The 26,524-nt window shown below is 34.8% G+C and overlaps 1 protein-coding gene across 1 annotated transcript in view; it reads right to left on the minus strand.

Annotated features, from left to right (window-relative positions):
- Nucleotides 1–576: 576 nt before the first annotated feature.
- Nucleotides 577–26,524, minus strand: part of LOC143227185 (uncharacterized) — a 38,285-nt gene continuing 12,337 nt past the window's right edge. Inside the window, exon 2 of the mRNA XM_076458679.1 lies at nt 577–1,046. Within this exon, the coding sequence (XP_076314794.1) occupies nt 900–1,046 (147 nt within the window). The 3' untranslated portion in view covers nt 577–899. The remainder of the gene's footprint in view (nt 1,047–26,524) is intronic.

Consider the following 26,524-nt stretch of genomic DNA (forward strand, 5'->3'; position numbering starts at 1 on the left):
TATCCTCTAGCTATATGGTATAAGGAGCCGAGGAGAGCTTGAACGACATCATAGGATGAATGAAAGTTTGTAGATGGACTACAATAAGGAACATATGATTAGACGCGGAAACTGGCCTTCATCAATCAAAATAAAATTGCGGCTAACTAGCCACAATTAGGTGAATCTGGAACAGATGGCAAAAACAGAAGTGCAATGATATTTATATCCAACCTTGGGTCACCTCTGGTGAATTGAATCAAATACCATGTGTCAAATCTCGTGCAGAATAAAACAGAAGAGTAAAAAGAGTAAACATAAAGAGGAGACTGGCTCCTCTAAGAAAAATTTTGCGAATAATTTTTAAAGATTCACGTCATGTTTGAACATGTCTCAGAGCAGGGTCTATACCTATTGCTAGTTTGATCGTAGTATAGTATCTTTTTTGATTATTTAATATACAGAACATACTTAATAGATGATGTTTTGCATAGTTGAGAAATAGCCTATTTGATCATACACTGCTTCTCAACCCCAAATTATTATTGAAACCACTGACTGAAACAATCACTGATCAAACTCCACAGAAAAATATAAAAATAAACTGACAAACCAGTTTCGTTTTCTGTATTTATTAGGATCACATAAATGGTTCAAATAACTTCTTAATTTTTCTTATCAATTACAAACGCTTCTATCCTAGTAAACACGTATATATGCGAAAAACGATGTAGACTGGTCGTCAAAACTGCTCCGAAATCCAGGTAAAAAAGTGTTGTAGGTCTTGTATATAATTTAACAACAAAATGACTTCCAGCTTGTCTCTGAAGAAGAAAGGTCTGCCTTTCGAAAGAGCTCGGGTTATAGGAATTTTATTTTATTTTTAACGATAAATAGAAATTGCACAACGCCATGTATTGTCAGTAGAAATTACAAAATATCAATATCACAATGATGAAACTTTGTAGAATGAGCGGCGACTGCCTGTTATGGAGACACAAGTGTAGAGTACGACGTTTCGAAAATCTTCCGCCTTTCGTCTTCAAGTCCATCAGTATCATAATTTGCTGAGAAAATTAAAGTTATGAATACAAACTTTATTATGAAACAAAGCTCGTAAAAGTCTCCCCTATGAGAACAAAAACGGTTTAAATTAAACCTCAACAACAGAAGCATTTAAACATGAGTGATTAAATTTATAAAGGCAAATTTTCTGTAGACTGATTACAAAAAACTAAATATTTTTAAACAAGGTTTTATGAATTGAATAGATCAAAATTTTAAGAAAAAGACTATATTTCAAATAATCTTGACAGCAGTTATGAAACTATCAAATTAGTGTCTCTGACAAATGTGTTAAGTTGACAGTTCGACACTTGTAATTTTTCTTCGACTTTAACCTTTATCAAAAACGTGTGACAATTCAGACTTGTGAGTCAGCGATGCTGAAAAAACGTTCTACGCCCTACGTCAACTCGAGAACACAATGTTACAAAACTTCCATAAATAAAACTAACAAAGCAAAACAACAATGAGGATACACTCCTTCTCACTGCAAACAAAATGGCCACCGATAAAGAGTCCAGCCATCAATATTTTCACTATAACCACAAATCACCAACTCGTGTACTTGCTGTTCGCTGATGGTGGAGTCCACAAACTGTATAATATAATGGGAACACTCAAACTTGCTATATTTTGGTTTTTCTTCTCGTGACCGGGCACATCATATAACAATTAAGATATGTACCACTCAGACGTATTGTATCTCACTGTCGTTCATACTGTCCAAAAGTACTATATAACGTTTATCCAAATCTATAAATTTACACTTATTGTGTTTTAGTTTTGCAGTTGATCTAACATTGCTCTTGAATCATTAAAGGCACTTAGAAAGTGAAACTTTTAAAATAAGACAGTGGTATTGGACAATTCACGGAACAAATACTGCATGAACAATAAATGTCAACCGATTTCTTAAATAAAACACAATGACTATCTGTTTTCATTATCTTTAACTGCCCAGAAAAATCTTGGCATCATCAGGGAGCCACAAGCCACCTGGTAGCGAACACGTGTACTAGTCAACACTCCTATCTTCTTTTAGATAACAAAGTCGAGTGAATAACGTTAAGTAACGGGTGCATTAAAAAAAAACAACCTTTGTGGAATATATTATAACTCCATAACTTGCTCAACAGAAACGAAAGAGACCTGGTCCTCCATTTTTACTTATACAACAATTCGCTTCTTTTATTACTTAACATAATCATTCCCAAGTGAAATTAGAATATATAAAATTTTTTTTTGTTTTTTTTTACCATTTACGTTACTAACATCACGCGACGCCTGTGTCCAAGTTGGTTTTGAATGTTAGGACAAGTATTTGGTCTTCAGGAGGTCTGTCTTACTGATATTCACGAATCGAGAAGAGATGGTGATGTAGCATCCTGTTTCTATACCTTGAATGACCATTATAACAGCGAAAAACCGCCTTTCAAGCTTAATAGCGTATTCAACATTGGACACAAGAACCACTTGAAAATACTATTCATACCTCGGAGCAATCACATTCACATTATCAAACCAAAGCTCTAGTCCAAAAGTTTTGAGAAAAAAAAAGAAAAAGACTCGTATATTCAAAATAAGGCCGATAAATTGAAAGGTCACTATCATTCGGAGTTTGAATCCCACTTATGTCAGTACACTCGTATAAAAGTTATACCAAAAACCAAGGCTTACCTAACTAGATGAAACAGGTTTGAATTTATTTCTAAACTATGCACGAATTTCTCTGACCCAAGGCTTATAAAGGTCAAAAGTACGAATAATATATGAATATATCTATAAGTGTGTGTATCATATATTTGTCTTTCCTTTTTTTTCACCGAATATAAAATTTAAAAAAATAATCTGTAAAATAAAGATCTGACGTAAATATACCAGAATAAAAATTTGCCCAATTTGGTCAGCCAATATACAGGAAATACTATTGAAAATACTTTCACTCACAAAGTAGTTCAAACATTTAAAACTAAATATTAGATATCATGATAAACGATGAGGAAGTTTTGTCGTTTTTGTTTCTCCACTTTTCTCAGAAGTGAAGACAGTCAGATTAAAATTAGGTACTAACTCAGTTAACCCCTGAATAGCTTTTTGTGAATATCCGAAACAAGCAGTCGTACACAACGGTATGAAAGGTGATACGAACTTTGATGTTTCTCTTATTTTCTGAGCGCAAGAAGAAAAAGGTCCGGCATGGCCAGGTGGTTAGGGCGCTCAACTCGTAATCTGTGGATCGCGGGTTCGAATCTCCGTCACACCAAACATTTCAGCCGTGGGGGTATTATAATGTAACCGTTAATCCCACTATTCGTTGGTAGAAGAGTAACTCAAGAGTTGGCGGTGGTTGGTGATGACTAGTTGCCTTTCCTCTAGTCTTACACTGCTAAATTAGGGACGGCTAGCGCAGATATTTCTTTTGTAGCTTTGCGCAAAATTCAAAAAAACAAAACAAACAAGAAAAAAATGTTGAGAAGTTTTATCGTAATGAAAGTGTCTTAAGTGTTCACCATTATTTTACAATACTTATAAACATAAAGTTTATGTATTTCGTATAAAATAAAATACAATCTACATAATTTAACACTCGCTTCCCTTTTCGTAATTACTTAAATATATTTTCCACTGATCAGTAAATTCATTGACTGATTGACAAAAGTTTCCTGTGTAACCTATACCATATACTGTTTCTTTTATCTTATAGTTTTCGATTCCAGTTCGTAAATATGTATTTATGTGCTATACTTAGAGTATTTGGAAACGAATGCAAGTCTTTGTATCAGGGTGTTTGATAGCGGAAATATGTTTTTGTATGATACCTGACTGAAGATAAGATTTTGTAGGAAGGTATTTCACCTCAGGAATAAGTTTGTTTGAAAGCATTTTACAGCAGAGGTACTTGTATGATGGTATTTGGTAGCAAATACACAGCTTTGGTTGAGGGTACTTGATAATCAATATGTTTTGTTTAAGGATATTTGAAAAAGAAGGTATGTCTTCATGTGTGTATATATGTCTGTGTAAGTGTATCTGACAGTAGAGATATATCTTTATGTTAGGGCATTTGAAGTCTTGAGGATATTTGTGAACACAGGTAAGTCTTTACGTGGTTTAATTACTTTACTTCTGTCTTTAGACTACGACACATAGAATACTATTGTGAGTTAAATTACTTTACTTCTGTCTTTAGACTACGACACATAGAACATTACTGTGAGTTAATTTCTTAAGTCTTTAGATCACGGAAACTAAAATATTACTTAGAGTTAATTACTTTTCTTCTGTTTTAATGTCTGAAAATTTATCATATTTCAAAAGCTAAAAGGAATGTAAAAAATAATCTCACATAGCACTCGAAATAGATTTTCTAATGAAAATGCTTTATGACTTTATTTATGTAAAAAGACTTAGTTAAAATTACGTTCAAACAAATAATATTAGCAAATGACCGACATGTGATTCTTTGAATCTCGATTACAGCAACAAACACTAGATTTTCATGTTTCTGAATTTTATGCGAGGTTATAAATTGCGAAACTTCCGATGTCATTTTCAAGTGCGTACATAAAATTTAAACAATGTCCTAGCAGAACAAACAATCTGAGTCCCGAGCTCACTCTTCCATATTTCCTCAGTTACCAGCCTGTGTGTGGCAAGTGGCCTGAAAAAAATAACTGAACGCAAACTATCGTCATTACACAAAAAACATACCAACTTAATTCCTCGTAAATTATATTGGTAATTTTCGTTCATATTCTTATAATTAACCGCCGACAGATTAAAGGGAAGGGGACGCGTTATTGCAAAAGACAGACAGAACACAGAGATATAGTACCGGCTCTGAAGTCCACATAAACACGTAGTTCTTAATTTTCTTTGTGGTATTTTAATTGAGTTTTAAGTGATCGTGAAGATATACTATTCGATAACTGAGTTTCTATTTCTGGTATAGGTAACAAATCAATCAAAACAATATCGAAGATTCACAAAAATTCTGACACTGTGGTTTGGTTTGTTTTAAATTTCACGCAAAGCTACACTAGGGCTATCTGCGCTAGCCGTCCTTAATTTAGCAGTGTAAGACTAGAGGGAAGGCAGCTATTCATCACCACCCACCGCCAACTATTGGGCTACTCTTTTATCAACGAATCGTGGGATTGACCGTTACATTATAACGCCCCCGAAGGGGCGAATATGTTTGTTGTGACGAAACATGCTTGCCCTTTCAGCCGTGGGGGCGTTATAATGTGACGATCGATCCCACTATTCATTGGTAAAATAGTAGCTCAAGAGTTGGCGGTGGGTGGTGATGACTAGCTGCCTTCCCTCTAGTCTTGCACTGCTAAATTAGGGACAGTTAGCGCAGATAGCCCTCGTGTAGCTTTGCGCAAAATTAAAAAACAACAACAAACAAACCTTTCGATAATATGACGCTTCATTAGAATGAAGTTATCGTTGGAATAGTCTAGTGGTTCAGTGTGAACGTCACTGTTTTACTGAATATAGCTGAGCTCGTGTATCAATGACTGTAATAACGAAGAGGACCGAGTTTTCTTTTATTTCAGAATTAAAACTTTTACATAATAAAGCGCATGGAGACACGTTTGAACTTTTCACATCTGTTATAGTGTAAAGTATATGTACATATTCGTTGCACAAACCTACAGGGACAAACCAAACCACCGAGACATATTTATTATATATTAAAGCTGTATAAGTATCGGTGATGACGAGAAAACCCACTTGTAGAGAAAAATATAGATATAAAAACGGCTGGTTTGGGTTGAGAAAAACTAACTCCTAATTTTGTAAAGGTAACTCTATCAAAAATTTTTAATCAGTGCACGAACATTATCCAAAATTTACAAAAAAAAAACTACTTAAAGCCATGTTGAACACAAAATATAAAGAACTACAGAAACACAAAATGAACCTAGCTCTCAACTGGTATGTTGTATTAAACCAGAGATTTACAGACTTATACAACCAAACATCAACCAAATCAACACTAGGAACAACAGGAACAAAAAGATTTGCCACAACAAAAAACTAGAGAAACTAAGATGCAAACAACAGAAAAGACACTAACACGACAAACCGTTGACTAACCTCATAATTAACAGATCCGCCTGGCAATTAAACACAGACGAGATAATCTGCTTAACAAAGGACTCAACTTCGCAATAGCACCTAGGTACATTCCAACCTTAGAAATTAAAACATGTTTAGAAGATCTAGCCAGGAGACTTGTGATACTTTCCACAGAAAACAAAAACAAGAAAACAACCGAAAACAATCAACAGAAAGAAGACAACTTCGAGAATTTTATTGACATCCAACAGCCAAACTTCCCAGCAAGAATTAAAAATTTATACTTTCCAGAAACACCTAAAAACAACATCTTAAACGATTTTTTCAAGAATTTTCTCACAAAACCGTCAACATAATTTCACAAAACAGAAAGCTAAAAAATAATCTTACAAAAAGAGACATTAATTCCATTAAAAACCTAAAACAAGACAAAGACATTAAAATTCTAAAAGCAGATAAAGGAAACGCTATAGTCATAATGAACATGAATGAATACATCCAAAAAATGAAAGACATCCTATCAGACACAAACAAATTTAAACCAATACACACAAATCCAAAAAAACATACGAAACGCAACTAAACAAAATACTACTAAAAAATGAAAAAAGCCAACACAATTTCACAAACACTTTATTCCTACCTACGTAAAACCGACTCACGCACACCGCAAATATACGGCATCCCCAAACCTCATAAACCAGATTGTCCATTACGACCAATAATGTCCACATATGAATCGTTTAATTACAATCTTGGTAAATACATAGCATGGGCATTCTCCAAATATGTAACATCAGCCAGCTCATTCATCAAAGACTCTTTTAATTTCAAGTCTAATCTAAATCAACTTAATCATAAAGCCTTAATGGCCAGTTTCTATGTTATATCCCTCTTTACAGAAGTCCCAACAGCTACAGCCTGCAAGATAACCTTGGAACTCTACATCCGAGACCCTAACCCATCAATAGACATTCCCAGCAACCAATTAGCAACCCTCATAGAATTCACTACGATGAAGATAAACTTCATGTTCAACAACCACAACTATATACAAACAAATGGCCTAAGCATGGACAACCCAGTATCACCAGTTCTAGCTAATATTTTCATGACACAAGTTGAAACACAAGAAATTAACACAGCATTACATCCACCACTATACTGGTACAGATATGTAGACGACACGGTTGCGGGATTCACATCTACAGAACACACACTTGTTTTTTTCAATCTCATTAACTCTATACATCCCAACATTAACTTCACGTGTGAACAGGAAGAAAGCAATCAAATATCATTTCTTAACCTCAAAATTACAAGAACCGACACACAATTTAAAACAGAAATTCATCGAAAAATCACCCATACTGGACTATACATTCCTTGGGACTCAGTACATGAAACAAAACAAAAATTCAACATACTAAGAAACCAAATAAACACAGCCATAAAACTATACTCGCCAGATAAAATTAACGACGAATAAAATAAAACAATACTTCATCAACATCAATAAGTTTCCTCCACAAACCGTAGAAAACATTATACGCACACACCTAGACAAAAAAGCAAAATCAACTACCAAAAGTAAATATATCCCACGAATTAAAAAATCATGAAACCATACACTGCTGCATACCATAAATTCCCGACATCAGCATAAAAATCACCAACATTTGGCAAAACCTAGTAATAAAATATGACATTCCAGTTAATACCAAATTTATTCAAAAACCAGGCACAAAACAAAGGTCTATACTGTGTAAAACTACACTGACAAACACCACACCAACATTATTTATAAAATACAATGTGATAACTGCCACTACTTCTATATTGAGAAACAAGTAGAAAAATGGAAACCAGATTCAAAGAACACAAAAAGTCACCTTTACACGTTTTCGAACACTGCAAATCAAATAAACACAACATAACCATAGAAAACATCCAAATACTAAATGAATAAACAAACATAAACAAACGCAAAATGAAAGAAGCCTTACCTATACAACAACTCAAGTCCAAAATAAACCAAAACAAAGGAACACCTTTATACCTATATTAATAAATATTATCAAACATCTAAGCACGCCCTCTACATTCCTATACTCAGTTACACAGCCCCCTTCAAATATGTGGTCAGCTGTCGGTCAATTACCTCTTTCTTTCTTTGTGAACCTGACGATGACCGAAGAAGGTCGAAACGTTGTTCGCTCCTCTGCATAAAAAAATTTCTCAACCCAAACCAGCCGTTTCTACATACGTGTATAAGTATTTAATTTTTCTCAGCTCTAGTTTTACTGGATATCGCTCAACTATTGAACGTGTAGAATACAAGCTTAGTACCTAGTGGTTTCGATAATGTTAATTAAACACAGTGTTCTAATAAACTTTATAATACTCCATTTTTGGATCAAGGACCGAGTATGTCTTATATGATATCAGTTAAGCATTGGGATTCCTCGGGTAAACATGTTACCACTCTAACAAGCTGGTCTCAAAGCGGCATATAAACACTCGCAGATAGTTTTATTAAAAAAATAAAATTGTTGCACAGTACTTGTGAGAATAGTGAAATCCAATAAAAAACATACTGTATTTTACGCCTTGTAAAACGCTACATCGTGGAAGACACATCATAATTTTGGAAAGACAATTATAAGAAAAAATATTTTGACTCAGCAACCAACATCTTGATCCAGCCTTGACCTTTTTCCAACCTACTGAGTAAATACAGCCAAATACATCACAATCTTCACAGTATACCGATAATGTTAGTTAAATTGAAGGCTTTATACTATTGAAAATACTTGAAACTGGTAAGTCATGAAATTATGATCTGTATGAGAGGCCATTTTGAGTAGACCCTAAGTTAACCTCTTGCCTTAACCGATCACTTTTATCTCGGAAAACGCATGAGAATTTTTCAAGGTATCTTTAAAGAAAAAAAGATGCGTTTTACAAGGCGTAAAATATGGTACCTTATTTCTACAATACTGACAATATGTTTTGTTTGTTTGTTTTGGAATTTAGCACAAAGCTACTCGAGGGCTATCTGTGCTAGCCGTCCCTAATTTAGCAGTGTAAGACTAGAGGGAAGGCAGCTAGTCATCACCACCCACCGCCAACTCTTGGGCAACTTTTTTACCAACGAATAGTGGGACTGACCGTCACATTATACGCCCCCACGGCTGGGAGGGCGAGCATGTTTAGCGCGACGCGGGCACGAACCCGCGACCCTCGGATTACGAGTCGCACGCCTTACGCGCTTGGCCATGCCAGGCACACAAGATGTTTTAATAGTCTGATAAGAATCAATTTCTTATAAACACCTGTTAGAAGTTTCGTGTTCTGAGACAACATTACATGTCGGATAGCACAGCTACTGAATTTCTGTCTATTACGACTTGTCTTCAAGATAACTGTATTTTTCACAAAGCTCCTATTGTATAAGGTTCCGCTCATGTGTTCACTCTGGTAAAATATCTATTATTTAAAATTTAAATTCTTTATCCATATGTTCACTCAACAAGCACCCACAATGTAACGTTTCTTTAGAACCAATAAGTCCCTAAGAAATAATATTCAAGATATTTGTTTACTTCCACAAAGTTATTACTACATAACATTCGATACAGTAGTTCTGCTACACAAATTTCCTACTACATAAATTCAAGTTGTTTGTTTATTCGTATGCTCGTTCAGTCTCACACAGGTACTACTATATAACATTTAAGACGTTTATTCAGTTCTACAATGTTTTTGTTACGTCTTTTATTACATTTTTCAAAATGTCCAATTTCATATTTTTCCAAAATGAGTTTTGTTTGTTTTATATGTTTTTAATGCCACATTTCTATACACAAAAGTAAAAGTTTGGTCCTTTTTACAATTTATTTTATGTATTAATTTTATTACTACTGTTCATCTCAAACGATTCACTTTCTTATACTTATTGGCCGTTACCTAGTTACTCATTCATAAATATTCTCAAAAATCATTGCAGTATTAAAAATGTCTTGCAGTACAAGACACTGATGGGCTTTTTACATCTCTTCATGTAACCAATTAATCTCATGTCAGGTTACTTTTAAATATTGACATCTCCACCCCCAAGCAATGTCTCTTTCGAAAGATAGTTTGTTTCTGTTTTTAAATTTCACACGAAGCTACTCGAGGGCTATCTGCACTAGCCGTCCCTAATTTAGCAGTGTAAGACTAGAGGGAAGGCAGCTAGTCATCTCCACCCACCGCCAACTCTTGGGCTACTATTTTACCAAAGAATAGTGGGATTGACCATCACTTATAACTCTCCCATGGCTGAAAAAGCGATTATCAACTGCTAAACCTTTCATTCACACGACAGTTGGCCTGGCATGGCCAAGCGCGTAAGACGTGCGACTCGTAATCCGAGGGTTGCGGGTTCGCGCCCGCGTCGCGCTAAACATGCTCGCCCTCCCAGCCGTGGGGGCGTATAATGTTACGGTCAATCCCACTATTCGTTGGTAAAAGAGTAGCCCAAGAGTTGGCGGTGGTGGTGATGACTAGCTGCCTTCCTCTAGTCTTACACTGCTAAATTAGGGACGGCTAGCACAGATAGCCCTCGAGTAGCTTTGTGCGAAATTCCAAAACAAAACAAACAAAACAAAACACACGACAGTTAACTTTAAGCTTAATTTTTCTCTGACTGATCTTCTCTTTCGCGTGATTTTACTTTTTCTCTCTACCTTCTGTTCCTGTTCAACATCAATGAATTACAAACACGAAATAAATAAATTAATAATACTATCTACACTAAGCACCCTTTTATATCTGACATCAAGCCTTAAGTGACTCCACATTAAACTACATTATTCGTTAACAACACCGACATTTTGACATACATGTAAGAGTGATAATAAAATCTGAAACAAAACATTCAAACACTCCCACGAACATTTAGGTTAAGAAATGTTCCAGTACAGAGCCAAGGATTAAACTGGGAGAACATTCCGGAACGGAGTTCTGTCTCTTGAGGATTCAAGCCATCGGCATTCTTGGTCTTCTGATTGGAAGATAACAGTTGGTCACAAAAGGGGGTTCCACCTCTGTAAAAATCCCAGTTTAACCAACAGACGTTATTACGACACATTTCAGATCCATCGCTTGAACATTGTGACACAGTGTGTGACATTTTGTACATTACAAAAACCTGAACATCGCTGAACTCACGAGTTTCTGTGCGTGACTCTAAAATACCTCAGTAGATTAGTATTTGACAGTCCTGATAAGAGTATAATAAAAACTGTTTCCGTGAGCAGGTGGGATAACTACTCATATTACGCTTTCACCAGAGTAATTCTGTCCTTCAGTGACGGATAACAGCAATATAAGAATGAACGCTTATCTCTCTTAAATAATTACACCCACGCTTTCATTTTCAAGAGAATGGGTGATACACAGCCAGTTGGTCATGCGAGTTCGCTATTAATCACTACACTGGCGTGAAAAACGAAACTCAAACAGATAGACACAGTGTTACAAATTAAATAGCAACACTATTTTTAACCACCTTCGGGGGATTCATAGGTATATGAATTATTTTCAATTTGAAAATAATGGCTGTACACAGTGAGAGGAAAACCTTAGAGGCAAATTACACAGTTAGAGAACGCCACTAAACGTTAGTATGAAAGTCACAGGAAATGAAATCAACTCAAAGCACTGCTTGTTAACTGAGATTATTTCTTCAAACTATTTGCGTGTTTTTGTTTTTCCCACTGGCAGAGTTTAAAAAATCATATGTTCGTTAACAACTCACCAGCTCACGCAGCTAAAGATATTAAAGGACAAAAAATAAATCTAGAAATAACCATTTAAGCAAAATAAACGTAAACATACGTTTTGCCCAAAATGAAAACGTCGTATATTTAAATATCGTCTGAAAACATTTGTTTTCAGATATTTGCGCAAAGCTGATCAATGGCTCTACTCGTTAGCCATCCCTTGTTTGGTTTGTTTGTTTGTTTTTTTGAATTTCGCACAAAGCTACTCGAGGGCTATCTGTGCTAACCGTCCCTAATTTGGCAGTGTAAGATTAGAGGGAAGGCAGCTAGTCATCACCACCCACCGCCAACTCTTGGGCTACTCTTTTACCAACGAATAGTGGGATTGACCGTCGCATTATAATGTCCCCACGGCTGAAAGGGCGAGCATGTTTGGTGTGATGAGGATTCGAACCCGCGATACTCGGATTGCGAGTTGAGTGTCTTAACCACCTGGCCGTGCCGGGCCCCCTTGTTTGGAACTGATAGGTTAGGCGTAGAGCAGTTAGCAACAGCATCCAGCGCCATCTCTTGTACGATCAAATAGTAGGATTGAACTGGGTTCGCTACAGTACACCACATCCATAAATTTCGGAATGCAGTTTTTTGTTATTTCTTTAAAACATCGAACACGACAGTCTCACCAACCAATACATTATTCAAACTGACTCCCTTAACTTTTTCATCTAACAATATTTTTATGTCCCTTGAACTCTAAACACAGGTTTAAACTAGGCGCAAACAAAGAAAGCGCGTATATATATTATATATAATGTCAAAATCTGAATATCCCAAATTAAACGCCCTCTATCGATCATTTAAAACACAACTCTAATTAATTTAAAAGCTAAATTTAATTTACTTGGCAAAATAACTTCCTTTGCGATTGATCTACTGCATGATATCCAGTACAAAGCGTATCATGACCTCACAAATTTTTTTCCAGAACATGCTATATTTTAGTTTAAAGGATACCAGAAATGTTGTAAGTTGCACTAACAATGAATATTATCATTTGAGTGATTAATTTGTCACTACAGGTTTACCAAATAACTTGCTGTTAGCATCAGTGGATTTTATTTGAAAAATAAAGATACAACTTTTGAACTAGAGACCGGAATCGAGGAGAGAGATGTACCACACTTTTTTATGTATATTCTTTATATAAAGAAAGGTGACTAAAGGGTCAAAGTACATAAAGAGTAACCCATGTAAAAATTAATGTACAAGTGGATAAAGAAAACAAGGAAAAATTGGGTTGTACATAGCTCTCTTTTTTTTACAATTTGAACAAACAGACGCACTAACATAAAAATGAAGTCGTGTAGTACTAAGACACTTCTGGGCCATAAACAAGGTATACACTAGTGGTTCCCACCTTTCTGTTAATAAAATATCATCCAAATTGATAAATTAAATATATTAATAATAAAAAAGGGGAAAATGTATAAGAAGAAACTTGTTTATTATATACGTCGTATTTTATTATTATACTCGTGTGTGTGTGTGTGTTTTTCGTATAGCAAAGCCACATCGGGCTATCTGCTCAGCCCACCGAGGGGAATCGAACCCCTGATTTTAGCGTTGTAAATCCGGAGACATACCGCTGTACTAGCGGGGGGATATTATACTCGTAACATGCGGATGGCCCCTGGTCAATTGCCCCTTTTGTTCATTGGATAAAACAATCCTGAACGGGAGCTAAATATTCCCAGTTTTATCTTCTTTCAGTTATCCACCTTTACATGGTCTTCCTCTTAAATAATTTTATTTTTTTTTACAGGGTGATTATGAAGAAAATATTTGATTTCAGCGTGCGATATCTCACAAGTTGATGTTGCCAGGAAGATGAACTAGCATACGAATGGTAAGCATATAATATAGATGCAAATTCCAAAGTTGCCATATGTCGCCACTAAAGGCACTACTGTGGTTTCGCATATTGTGTATGTGCGGAGCAGTGAACTAACAAAACGTTATTACATCACAGAATGCAATGCCGAGATTTTGTGAAATATCGTAGATTGCCTAATATGCCAGAAAAGTCTTGATCTAGTGTAGTTGTGCTAAAGTGTACAAAAAATATATAAAATCGAGAAAATAGGTTAAATATGTGATAGATCACCACCGACATCTACCGAAACTATAACTGACATCAGCCACACCAAAGAAAAACAATTTATTACAAGTACGAATGGGTGCAACAGTGCATGCTATGTCTCTTGGTATTTAGATTTGCCAGTTTTAACTGTTTGTAAAGCATTACAGTTAATTCTACCTATGTTTTCTTACAAGCTGCACCATACTCAAGTACTGGAGGAAACAGAGTTAACGCGATATGTTGAATTTGTATTGTAGTTCTTGGCAAGACTTGAAGTCGACGACGGGTAGTCTGTTAATACCTTATCGATTAATGAAGCACGCTTTATCCTTTCTGGAAGCACCCATAAGTGTAATTGCACTATTTGATCGGAAAATAATCCACACGTAACGTTTCCCGCAACATGTCACGTTTTCCATATGGCAATATGATGTTATTATATTGACAATGTTGTTTCACAACTTACTTTGTTATTGAACTGTACTTTTTGAAGAACCATCAACACATGAACATCAACAGTGTTCACAATCAAGGTGAATTCAGCAATGAAACGTGACAGACTCTATGGTTCCCAGGCAAACTTGTTCTTCTTTGTATACTGGTAACTGGTGAACACGTTTTGCAGGAACGCTTTCAGGGCAGAATCATTTTATGTCACTTTCCTTGTATATAGCCATCTTAGCTTACCGAAACTATTACCAGTCAATTTATCGTTGTGGGATTACCTTGAAATCACGCGTGTACCGAGGGATATCTTTGTACAGTTCCAGACCTCAAGGTGAAATTATCCGGGAAGAAGTCAGACTACAAGATAGGATGCACACTATGTTGTAATGTCCGCTGTCACACGAATGCAATGCATTCTGAAAGAATGAAGAATACATTTTGAACAGATGCTATGATTGGTGAGATATTGTGGCACCCCAAGCAGCAAGAAGTAACAACTTTGAGTCCACATAATATTGTAAGTTCCCCTTCCAAATTCACTTTTCCTCCTGCGTCAGCCAACAGAATAGTTAAAGATATCTTTGTTACCTTCAATAAAATAGTCAAATGCTTTGTACTGACCGCCCACTAAAACAACCACTTCCTTAACATTCTGCACCTATTGATTGTTTTATGTACACAGTTCACCAAGCTAATATGCCAGGCATGTGTAACTGTCAGGAAATACCAGACTCATTACTTCACATACAAATACATTCTTTGACACACTATACCCATTAAAGATCCACAAAATTAGACGAAAACACGTGCACATGACTCGTCGTTCTTCATGCGGTTCAAATTACCGAGTAAATGTAATTAAAAAGTCATTAGTTGAATAATTAATACCTAATTATTATCTGTGCTTTAAAACTGCATACTAATTTCAATTTCAAATTTCAAGTTATGCACACATACACAAATACTCCTTCGTAAATAATAGGATCACGCGTACGTTTCGCAATTTAATCCAACCGTCAGTTTAATATTACACAGATGGAAAAGCTTGATAACGAGAATAGATAAGAATGGTATTTTTGATAACCGTTAAGTGTAGCTTGTGATACGAATATTCAACTTGTATCTAGTTGCTTAGAAACAACATCTACTAAATTCAAACATTGGAGCTTTTAGGTCTCTATATGAGGATGTACACAAACCTAACTTACAGTATCTGTTGTGTACATAGAGTTAGTTAATATATGATATCTGTTGTGAACGTAGAGATAGTTAAAATACGGTGTATGTTGTGAACATAAAGATAGTTAAGATACAGTGTAAGTTGCATACCTAGAATTAGTTAACACACGGTGTCTGTTGTTTACATAGAGTTAGTTAACACACAATGTTTGTTGTATACATAGAATTAGTTAACACACGGTGTATGTTGTGTAAATATAATTAGTTAACATACGGTGTTTGTTGTATACATCGAGTTTGTTAACACACAGTGTCTGTTGTTTACATATTTAAGTACAATGAAAAAGTTACTTTGCTATGAACCAACAAAATTGGACGTATCCTTTAAATTAATACGTATATAACTGTTTGTTACGTTTACTTTTAAAAACTCTTAAAAGTATTATTGTATTCAAATTCTGTTTTCATTTTTGTTTTTAATGACTTTCGTTTCCCTGTCTTTTACTTTTTCTGTGTATAATGTCTACCACGTACAGTCTCAACTTTATTGGACTTCTTTCTTACCCCGAACTAACTTAACTGTTCATGCTTTTTTTTCACGGTTTCCGTGCGAATTCCACGTGATTCAGGTAAGTTTTCGTTATTCTCTACTAGATGGCAACACTTGAAAGAAGTGACTACTTGTTTTTATTTGTTTTTGAATTTCGCGTAAAGCTACTCGAGGGCTATCAGCGCTAGCCGTCCCTAATTTACCAGTGTAAGACTAGAGGAAAGGCAGCTAGTCACCACCACCCACCGTCAACTCTTAGGCTACTCTTTTACCAACGAATAGTGGTATTGATCGACACATTGTAACGCCCCCATGGCTGAATGGGCGAACATGTTTGGTGCGACCAGGATTCGAACCCGCGACCCTCGGATTACGAGTCGAACGCCTTAACGCACTTAGGCCATGTCGGGCCTAGAAGTGACTACAAAAAGATTTGTTTGTCGGCTTTTTGATATTCTTGTTTCAGCGCAAATCTAAATAACTAGCTAAGTGAGGTGTGTCTTGTTACATAACATTAATAAGCGCCCTAACATTGACGGTCAATCCCGCTTTTCGTTGGTAAAAAAGTAGTCCAATAGTTAGCAGTAGGTGGTGATGACTAGCTGCCTTCTCTCTAGTCTTACACTGGTAAATTAGGGACAGCTAGTGCAGATAGCCCTCGTGTAGCTTTGCACGAAATTCCAAACAAACCAAACCATATCTTTAACAATCAACAGAAAAACTCAAGTGTTTAATATCCCTGTTTTGATACAATTACAGAACATACTATGTTTATACTGTACGAGCTTAATTATAATTAACGGTAATTATACATTATGTAGCACAGTTAATATTAGACTGGAAAACTTTGAAATAACTAAATTTATATAGATTAACATCCACTTGATATTACTTTGTATATGAAACACATCTTAAAAAATAGAATTTACTGAGTTTATAAAGAAAAAATACATTACGTTCTTTCATAAAGTAAACTAACCTTTAGAATAAAAATCCCAGAAAATATATTATCATGAGTAATTAAACTGCGAAATTAATCTTGTTCTGTTTTTTACTGTATTGAAGTAATTAGGTTCATTACAGGTATATAAATGAACAAAGCTTATACTTCCATAACAGGCACGGCATGGCCAGGTGGGTTAAGGCGTTCGACTCGTAATCTTATGGTGGCGGGTTCGAATCCCTGTCGCACCAAACATGCTCGCCTTTTCAGTAGTGGGAACGTTATAATGTGAAGGTCAATCCCACTATTCGATGGTAAAAGAGTAGCCCAAGAGTTGGCGGTGTGTGGTGATGACTAGCTGCCTTCCCTATAGACTTACACTGCTAAATTAGGGACGGGTAGTGCAGATAGCCCTTGTGTCGCTTTGCACGAAAATTCGAAAAATAAACAACTTCCACAACAAATCAGACATGAATATCTAACTAATTTAATTATTAATTATCGCGTTTATTATTAATTTATTCTAAAAAAAACATATCATATTCAATTGTTAGTCAACTTATTCTATAAATAGAATGCGAAATCCAGTCTAGTTATCAATAAATGGATACGTTTTCTCCGCGATAGCGTTTGATACAGGTTATGTTCACTGGTAGATGTAACTTAACGAAAAACATATCAACAGAAATTTAAAAACTGATGTACATTAAACTTCCTTGCAAAAAATTTCTTCTATAATCGATCGATAATAAAAACGCTGAGTAACTTACTGACTGAATCACTGACGAACAGGTTTAGTAATTCTTTCTGTCCAACTTACTAGAACTTTTTAACTGATACTAAACTGAATTAATTAATGAGTTATCCTAACTCACTCATACTGACATTTTTACATTGTTCTAGTTTTCTACATACTACAAAGCAACGTGATTTCACACAGGGCAAAACTGATATGCGTTTCTAGCCATTGTTAAGCGCAATATTTACAATAGTACACGATTACAATCTTTCGACATTCGATTAACAAAAATATCAAACTACAAGCAGAATACTTGTACAAAAACGTGGCTAAGATTACCTGTGTTTAATATTATAATTCATTGTTGTTTGATCACTATAAAAAAAAAGTATGGTTAGTAAATTAGGCTTAAAGAGTTAACTGTAGAACAAAATTCAAAACTTTAAGCCTAACGTATCTCAATTTAACTTGTTACAGGCCTATTTAGAAGCTGTATCGACTTTCCAAATAAATATTCCCAATCACTCACAAGTTTCGAATCTTGAGCTTACATCACCGAACTTTTGTTTTAAAAAGAGACGTATTTCCCACTTATTATGGTGCGGTTTGGAAAAATTCGAACACATAAGACAGTGTAAACTGGTTGTTAGACTTATAATGGCGATATTTCACCTATTCGTTTATACTACTTACAATCAGCTGGTTAAAATATTTTTCTTTGTTTTTCACACAATTAAAGAACTTCTTGATAGCGAAGGAATTAAGCAATAAAACTTGCTAATCAGCTGACAACATGTGAAATTCAAACACTGAAACCTATTTCCCTTTACAAGAAGCCAACTATATCTAAGTATAAAACAGATATTTTGTTCTAATTATTAAGTAAAACTTCAGGTTCGAGATACTCAGTATACTGATCAAGCTTGTTACCATTTGCTATTATAGGTACTCCAAATGAAAAAAAAAAACACTTTAGGACACCACGTGCTTAGTACCTAAATACGGGTACCAAGTTTAGGTCTGGAAAGTTTGTAAGTGGAAGTTTGGATCCAGTTTCAAACATGGCACCCGGGATCTAGATAGGGACCAAGATCACAAATTCAAATGCCAAATTTGAATTTAGAGACCTGAAAATCTACCCTTGTTTCCCTATCACGCCAGAACGACATCCTACTTCTGTTATATCATTCTTCGAAATCATCTTGACATGGATTGCGCTATTTAGATCCCCCATGACCATCTCGAGTCCACCATTCAAGTTTAGTCCTGATAGATCCATAATTATGGGAGGATTTAACTAAACACTAAACAAAGCTTCAAACTGAGTTAATACAGAAATCATAGGCGTAAGAAAGAGGATATATGAGTCAGTTAAAGCAGAAGCATCTGAAAGTAGAATAATTAGGAAAACAGCGATTGAAGTGGGATTTAAAATACATTTTGCATTTGATTTTAACTGAGTTATTGGCTTATCTTATAATGGGAATATTTTGTTTCAATAAAAAAAACACTGATTTAATTGCTGCAAAAATCGTTCTTTTTCTTAAATTGAAAACAAGAGGTTTATGTTTACTTTAAACGTCCCTGGTGATCTGTATGAGGGCCTGTAAAGCTAAAATCGGGTTTCGATTCCAGAAATAGGCATAGTACAGATAGTCAGTTGTATAAATTTGTACTTAATATAAAGTAATATGCTCTAAACATCAATTCTGATTTTAAAATTAACTTGGTCTTGCTTCCTACAGAAACAAATCTTGGTTATAAAATGAAAACAAGAAAGACATATTATATAATAGAAGAAAATAAAATGAATACAAACAAAGTGAAAATGGTTGATGATAAGCAAAATCAACATAGGTTTTCACCAAATTAATTTGGTGACTCGCGTCTTGTTGTCCATTAAAACCCAAACAGACAAGTTAACTAACAACTGAACATTCCACACATATCATGAAATATCGCTGATGTTAAGTAACTAAGGTTAAACACATAACGAGAATACAAATAAAGGACATCAACAATCTAATACAGTTTAATTTCCTACAATAAAATATAATAAAACTGTGATAACACTTCGGTTAACGACAAACTCGAAATTAAACCATTGTGTATGTTAATAGATAAAACTATAAACTTGGAATGTATGATAGAGTTCTTGATTCAAAAACTAGCGAGCCAGGATCAAAGTCTGTGCTTAACTACGAAATATTCCACACATACTGTAAATCATACTTGCGCTATAAGTGCGTGTGTGTTTTCTTATAGCAAAGCCACATCGAGCAATCTGCTAAGCCCACCGAGGGGAATCAAACCCCTGATTTTAGCGTTGTAAGTCCGTAGACTAGTAGGAGGAGTTATAAGAGAGACAGTCAATTCCCTATTGTGGATGGGGAGTGGTACGTGCTGCTGACTGACAACCTTCTATTAATTCAGAATTATGGGCAGTGGCAGGTATCCTTAATACTTTTCCCATATATAATAAATACGAGTAAAAATAATTAATTATACTGATTTAAGGTGTAACGCATTCTACTGGCAGCCTCTTGTAAATATAAATACTTTATTTTGTAACTACGTGAGAAACATACACGATACAAATATTCCTCAGAAAGTTTTAAATAGCAGCTTTTATAACACTGAATGTTACAGAAACGTCACATGTTCTGTACCACCTACAATTTAAAAAAATCTGGAATTTTACAGAAACATATGTTTATACTAGTTACAGTTGACAGGGATAACTGAATTTTATAGAAACCTCATATGTTTATTAGTTTTTACAGTTTAATTACCACTGAATTTTACAGAACAGTCATATGTACTGTATTATTTACAACTTAGACAGCACTGAACTTATACAAAGTCATTAAATAATAATGAACTTTGCAGAAATGTCAGAGAAAAACACTGCTTGTTGATTGTGGTAGATAGGTTGCTTTTACGGCACAACAGAAAACTACAACAGGTAATATACTTTACAAGGCGCTACTATCTGACAACATTCACTAATATTTCTTTGTAACATTGAGTGAATCCCAGATACTTAAAAAAATATATTAAACCACTGAGCTGCAATGTTCCTCCTGTATTTGTAACCTTAGGAAGATATGTTAAACTACTGAGCTCCAATGTCCCTCCTATATGGCCCGGCATGGCCAAGCGCGTTAAGGCGTGTGACTCGTAATCTGAGGGTCGCGGGTTCGCATCCCCATCGCGCCAAACATGCTTGCCCTTTCAGCCGTCGGGGCGTTATAACGTGACGGTCAATCCCACTATTCGTTGGTACAAGAGTAGCCCAAGAGTTAGCGGTGAGTGGTGATGACTAGCTGCCTTTCCTCTAGTCTTACACTGCTAAATTAGGGACGGCTAGCACATATAGACCTCGAGTAGCTTTGTGCGAAATTCAAAAAAAACCAACAAATAAACAAACCCTCCTATATTTGTAAACTTAGGAAGATGTGTTAAACCACTGATCTCCAATGTTCCTGCTGTATTTATTTTCAAAAGCTTATTTTTTAAACAACCGGATCACGATTCAACAAGTATACGAACCAAAATATTTCTGTATAGAATCTAAAAAATCACAAGAGAGATATATAACTGGCGTTACTCAAGCGGAAACAATGATTACTCGCGTGCCTGTTTTTTTTAACACTATAACTTAATAAAGTAATTTTCCAGTAAACACTTTTTCGGATTTTAGAGCTACAATTAAAAGAATAAACAAATGAGCTCCACACAAATTATTTTAACCCAATTTCTGTAATTTGAAAAATATTTATTTAATAATTGTAATTTCTCGTTGCACGTTATATAAGCGGTCACCTCACGTGATAAGTGACAACAAGATATTTCCTTTGCCTGTTTTTGAATTTCATACAAAGCTACTCGAGGGCTATCTGCGCTAGCCGATCCTAAATTAGCAGTATAAAACTACAGAGAAGGCAGCTAGTCATCACTACCCACCGCCAACTCTTGGACTACTACTTTTACCAATGAACAGTGAGATTGACCGTCATATTATAACGCCCCCACGGCTAAAATGGACGAGTATGCTTGATGTGACAGGGATTCTAACCCGCGACCTTCGGATTACGAATTGAGCGCCTTAACCACCTGGCCATGGACAACAAGATACCGAATCTTTACAGGTTTGTACTCTCTGTACAAACAGTTTTCTTTACATTCCATGTATTATTTTACATCAGGAAACATTAAATTCGGTTGTTAAAATCCTACATGTTACTAAATCTCAAGTATTAACATGATTTATAGATGTTACTAAATCTCAAGTATTAACATGATCTATAGATGTTACTAAATCTCAAGTATTAACATGATTTATAGATGTTACTAAATTTCAAGTATTAACATGATTTATACATGTTACTAAATTTCAAGTATTAACATGATTTATAGATGTTACTTAATCGACGTTGTAGTGATAAGTAAATCGCTGGTTCTATTCTGCAGTTCAAATATTAGTGGTTAAAGTGGCTATATCATTCTTGCATTAAATAAGACAATTTGAAACCGAACAACCGATGCAGCTGCGTGAAGACTTAATAAACATTGTGGGTTAATTACAACGTAAACATAAATTTATCAAATAAAACGTCAGTTATTTTATTGCATTTCCCTCCAAACCACTAGTTCTACTAAACTGCTAATACTGACGGAGGTGAGTTAAAATGTCTGACATAACTGACCTTAAGTCGTCTGTTGCTGCGACTTTTCCAGAGGTTCGAAAAGCTCCACCGTCGCTGACTCATGATTCTTTAAATGACTAATTTTGCTTTATTAACAAAGATGATTAGATACTCTACAGCTTCAAACAGACTTCAAATTCACACAGGAAACGTTGCTTCACTGTTAAATTACCAGGTTTGAAAAATCTATGATAATTAAGAATTATTGATAACGAATATGGAATAGGGGGCGTTTTCACTGATTACGTTACTGTTACAACTAAGGAATAAATATTGTTATTCACTGATTTTATAAAACCTTTGTAAAATCTTTGGAACTGTTGAAGTTTGTTTGTTTCTATATCAGTACATGTAAACTGTTACAATATTTACATTTTGATCAATATACCCACTCTTTTAGCAGTTAATACTTATAGTAAATCTGATATATCGGAAAATGGCTGCTTTCAACAGCACCCTATTAATTCCATGTAAAACGTGTCGATATACCGCGTCTCTTAGCATCACCGTAAACGAGCCGTTTTAAGTAACTTCACTCACACAAAGTTCTTTTAACCCGCTGAAACTGGCAGTTATCCAGACGGTCAATTTGACGTATATACTGAAAAGCTAGCGTACGAGTTTACTTCAGGCTGCCATTGGCTAAAACCTCAAACACGCATTGGCTGAAATACAAAAGCAAGAAAAATGGAACTATTGAAAAACACAGTTCAAAACAGAAATAAACGTTTACTATGAAACAAAAAGCAATATAACAGTTATATACACGCCAGTTGGGGATTTACGATCAAATATCCTATTTTTCAGAAATCTATTATTTCTAATTTGCTTGTTTCTCGAATTTCGCACAAAACTACTCGAAGGCAATCTTGGCTAGTCCTAGTCTGATAGAATAGAGAAAAGGTAGCTAGTCATCACCACCCGCCAACCCTTTGGTCACCCTATACTAACGAATAATGAGAATTGGCGTTGATCATCACATTATAAAGACTGAAATAGCAAGCACATAAAATGATGGGATTCGAACAAAGAACCTAAACACTGCAGGTCGTAATCATGAAGCCAATTATTATTAATAAAAGATTTGTAATTTAATATATCGTTTCTTTATTCTTATTATCTATGTAAATTAAATACACGTGCAAAGTCTCACTTTAATCACCAATTTTGACGTAAATATATGTAATTAATAAAAAAAATCAAGCCTTACTACTAAAGTTTAAAAAAGTTCACACTTTTCACATTCCAATTCTATTTTCATGTTCTAATTTATCGACTTTTATTTGAAATTCTTTGTAGATATACAACAAGCATATTTCCTACTGGAAATGCGTTCTTTCATGCGTATCTTACGTTACTCTGGTTTCAAAGATACAATTTTTACTGATTTGGTTATCATAATTGTACTTTTAATAAAGACTGTGCGTAGGACAAACGTGTGCTATTAGAATATATTAAAACGTAAGTTCATTAGAGCTTATGCAGTTTGCGAGCTTCCTGTCCCTTGAAAAAGTTATTATTTTTAATGACATACACGTGTACTGAGCAAAGCAAGCTTCATAGAATTGTAACAGTATTCATTGTTTTCATCTCAAAAAAGTGCATTTTCCATAAGTGGAATTCATCAGCGCTTTCAATAATGGCCATGCGCTGGCGATTTTATTCATCATCATGATATGACCTATGTAAAGCTGGAAATGACATTAACCATCAGATAATAAGTAAATTCAATATAGTTTATTTTGTTTAACTAAAAGAAAAAAGAAAAACGGAGTAACTTAAGGAAAGGTATAACTGATGAAAAATAGCAAATGAATAAATAACATGTATTTGTAAATGATACTCCTCAAGACTTGGAATTAGGGGTAGACACAAACAAAAGGATTCACAGAACTATCCTAATTATTTAAGTGATTCTGGGATTTATTTTATATTTAAAGTATAAAGATTTTACCTAATTTATAAAAATATTTTAACTTACAAAACATTAATTCTAAAGCCAGTATATATTTAAAACGTTATGAAATATCCGACAAACAATAACATTTTGTAGTTTCCCTAAAACAACGGAAAGTCGTTTAAAATAAATATTTTTGTTTGTTATCGCGTGTTTGAGTTTTTCACTTTCCACTGCATTTAAGATACCAGATGACATCAGAATGGAAGGTTCAAGAGAGACTTCTTGATGACGAGAAATCCACTTGAAATAAAAATCTCAGAACGGCTGAAAAGCAGTCTAAAATGAAACCTGTTGTAAGTAAGATGCTACGTTAAATGGAAATATGATTGAGTTTTAAAAATAAATTTGTTAAGCGCAAAGCTACACAGAAAGCTATCCGTTCCGTATCTCTAGTGGCGGAGAAGGAATACATTGCTAGTGGTAGCACGATATGACTATTGTACGTATGCAAAAAAAGAGGCCTCCTAGTGGTACAACGGTGTGTCTACGGACTCACACCGGTAGAAACGGTTTTCGACAACTGTGGTAGGCAGAGCAAAGATAGCCTATTGTGTAGCATTATGCTACATACAATAAAACAGCTAGTAGTGGTTCTTCCAAAGTGAAAAGGAGCGTTTATGAGAACCCCAAAAATACTTTTATAACCCCTATTTTATCTCTATACAGCCAACAAATCACATATCTAAATTCAAAAAATCTAGTGGTGTTCTTCTTCCTCAGTGACAGCCTAAAGTAACCTCACACATAGGATACTATTGGTTGCAACATACTTATCCTATAATATAACCTTTTCCACTCTTGGTTACGTCTTGTTACAGAAAGTGAAACTCAGGGTTAATTTTACACTTGGCTTGGAATTGATTTATCATATTATCGACTAGAACTAAATAAAATTAGGTATGTTTCTTATCATGTTAAACATAGAGACTATAGAAGAATGTAGTATAATGTATCTTTATATTACAACCCTTCCTATTCTAAATGGATGTCACACAACCATATAAACCACGTAATATAATAACACTAAACTAGCATTACAATAATACATAAATCAGTATGTAATAAAATATCACTTTCAAATGGTACATAAATTAAAGGGCAACATGTCAGGTTTTAGATGCATTATGTCAGACCGATGTATTCCCAAAACAAATAAAGCCATGGACATTAAACCATTCAACACATCAATGTTAAAACATAGTCAAAATATGAAAATTATAAACGTACCTTGGATAGCAAACAATTCGGTGTACTTTGAATCAACACCTTATTATAATATTACAAAGAGAAAGTTCACAAGAAGGGTTTGTTTTGAATCTCTCGCAAAGATACACGAGGGCTATCTGCGCTAGCAGTCCGTAATTTAGCAAGGGAAGACTAGAGAGAAAGCAGCTAGTCATCGCCACCCACCGCAAACTCTTGGAATACGCTTTTACAAACGAATAGTGGAATTGACAGTAGCTTGTAACGCTTCCACGGCTGAAATGGCTAGCATGCTTGGTGGGACGGGAATTCGAACCCACAACCCTCACATTGCAAGTCAAGTACCATAACCACCTGGTCATGTCGATCCCCAAGAAGTATAATAGAAATATATAAATATACGTAAAGAGCCATAGTTTATATATGTATTATATAGTATATATACATAGTAGCAAAATTACAAGCCAGAAGATTAATAAAAAACCAGAAACGTACTCTTAAAATACAAGGTACTTAGCACATTTTACAAAACAACCCTCTCAAAACAGAAAAACAAGTTCATGAAAACAGTCTTCGTAAAAATAATGTGAGAATTATAACTGTGTACAAGGAGAAAAAAAATCATGTTAGTTAGCGAACTGAATGTCATTACTTTTTATTGTGGTTAATTGTTTATTATTATACCTTTAAGACTGTTTTGCATTGTTACTTTAAGAATATATATTTAGAACTAGCCTAAAGGTGACCGAAC

The sequence above is a fragment of the Tachypleus tridentatus genome, chromosome 9 (genome assembly GCF_004210375.1).
Source record: "Tachypleus tridentatus isolate NWPU-2018 chromosome 9, ASM421037v1, whole genome shotgun sequence".
Classification (NCBI taxonomy): Eukaryota; Metazoa; Arthropoda; class Merostomata; order Xiphosura; family Limulidae; genus Tachypleus; species Tachypleus tridentatus.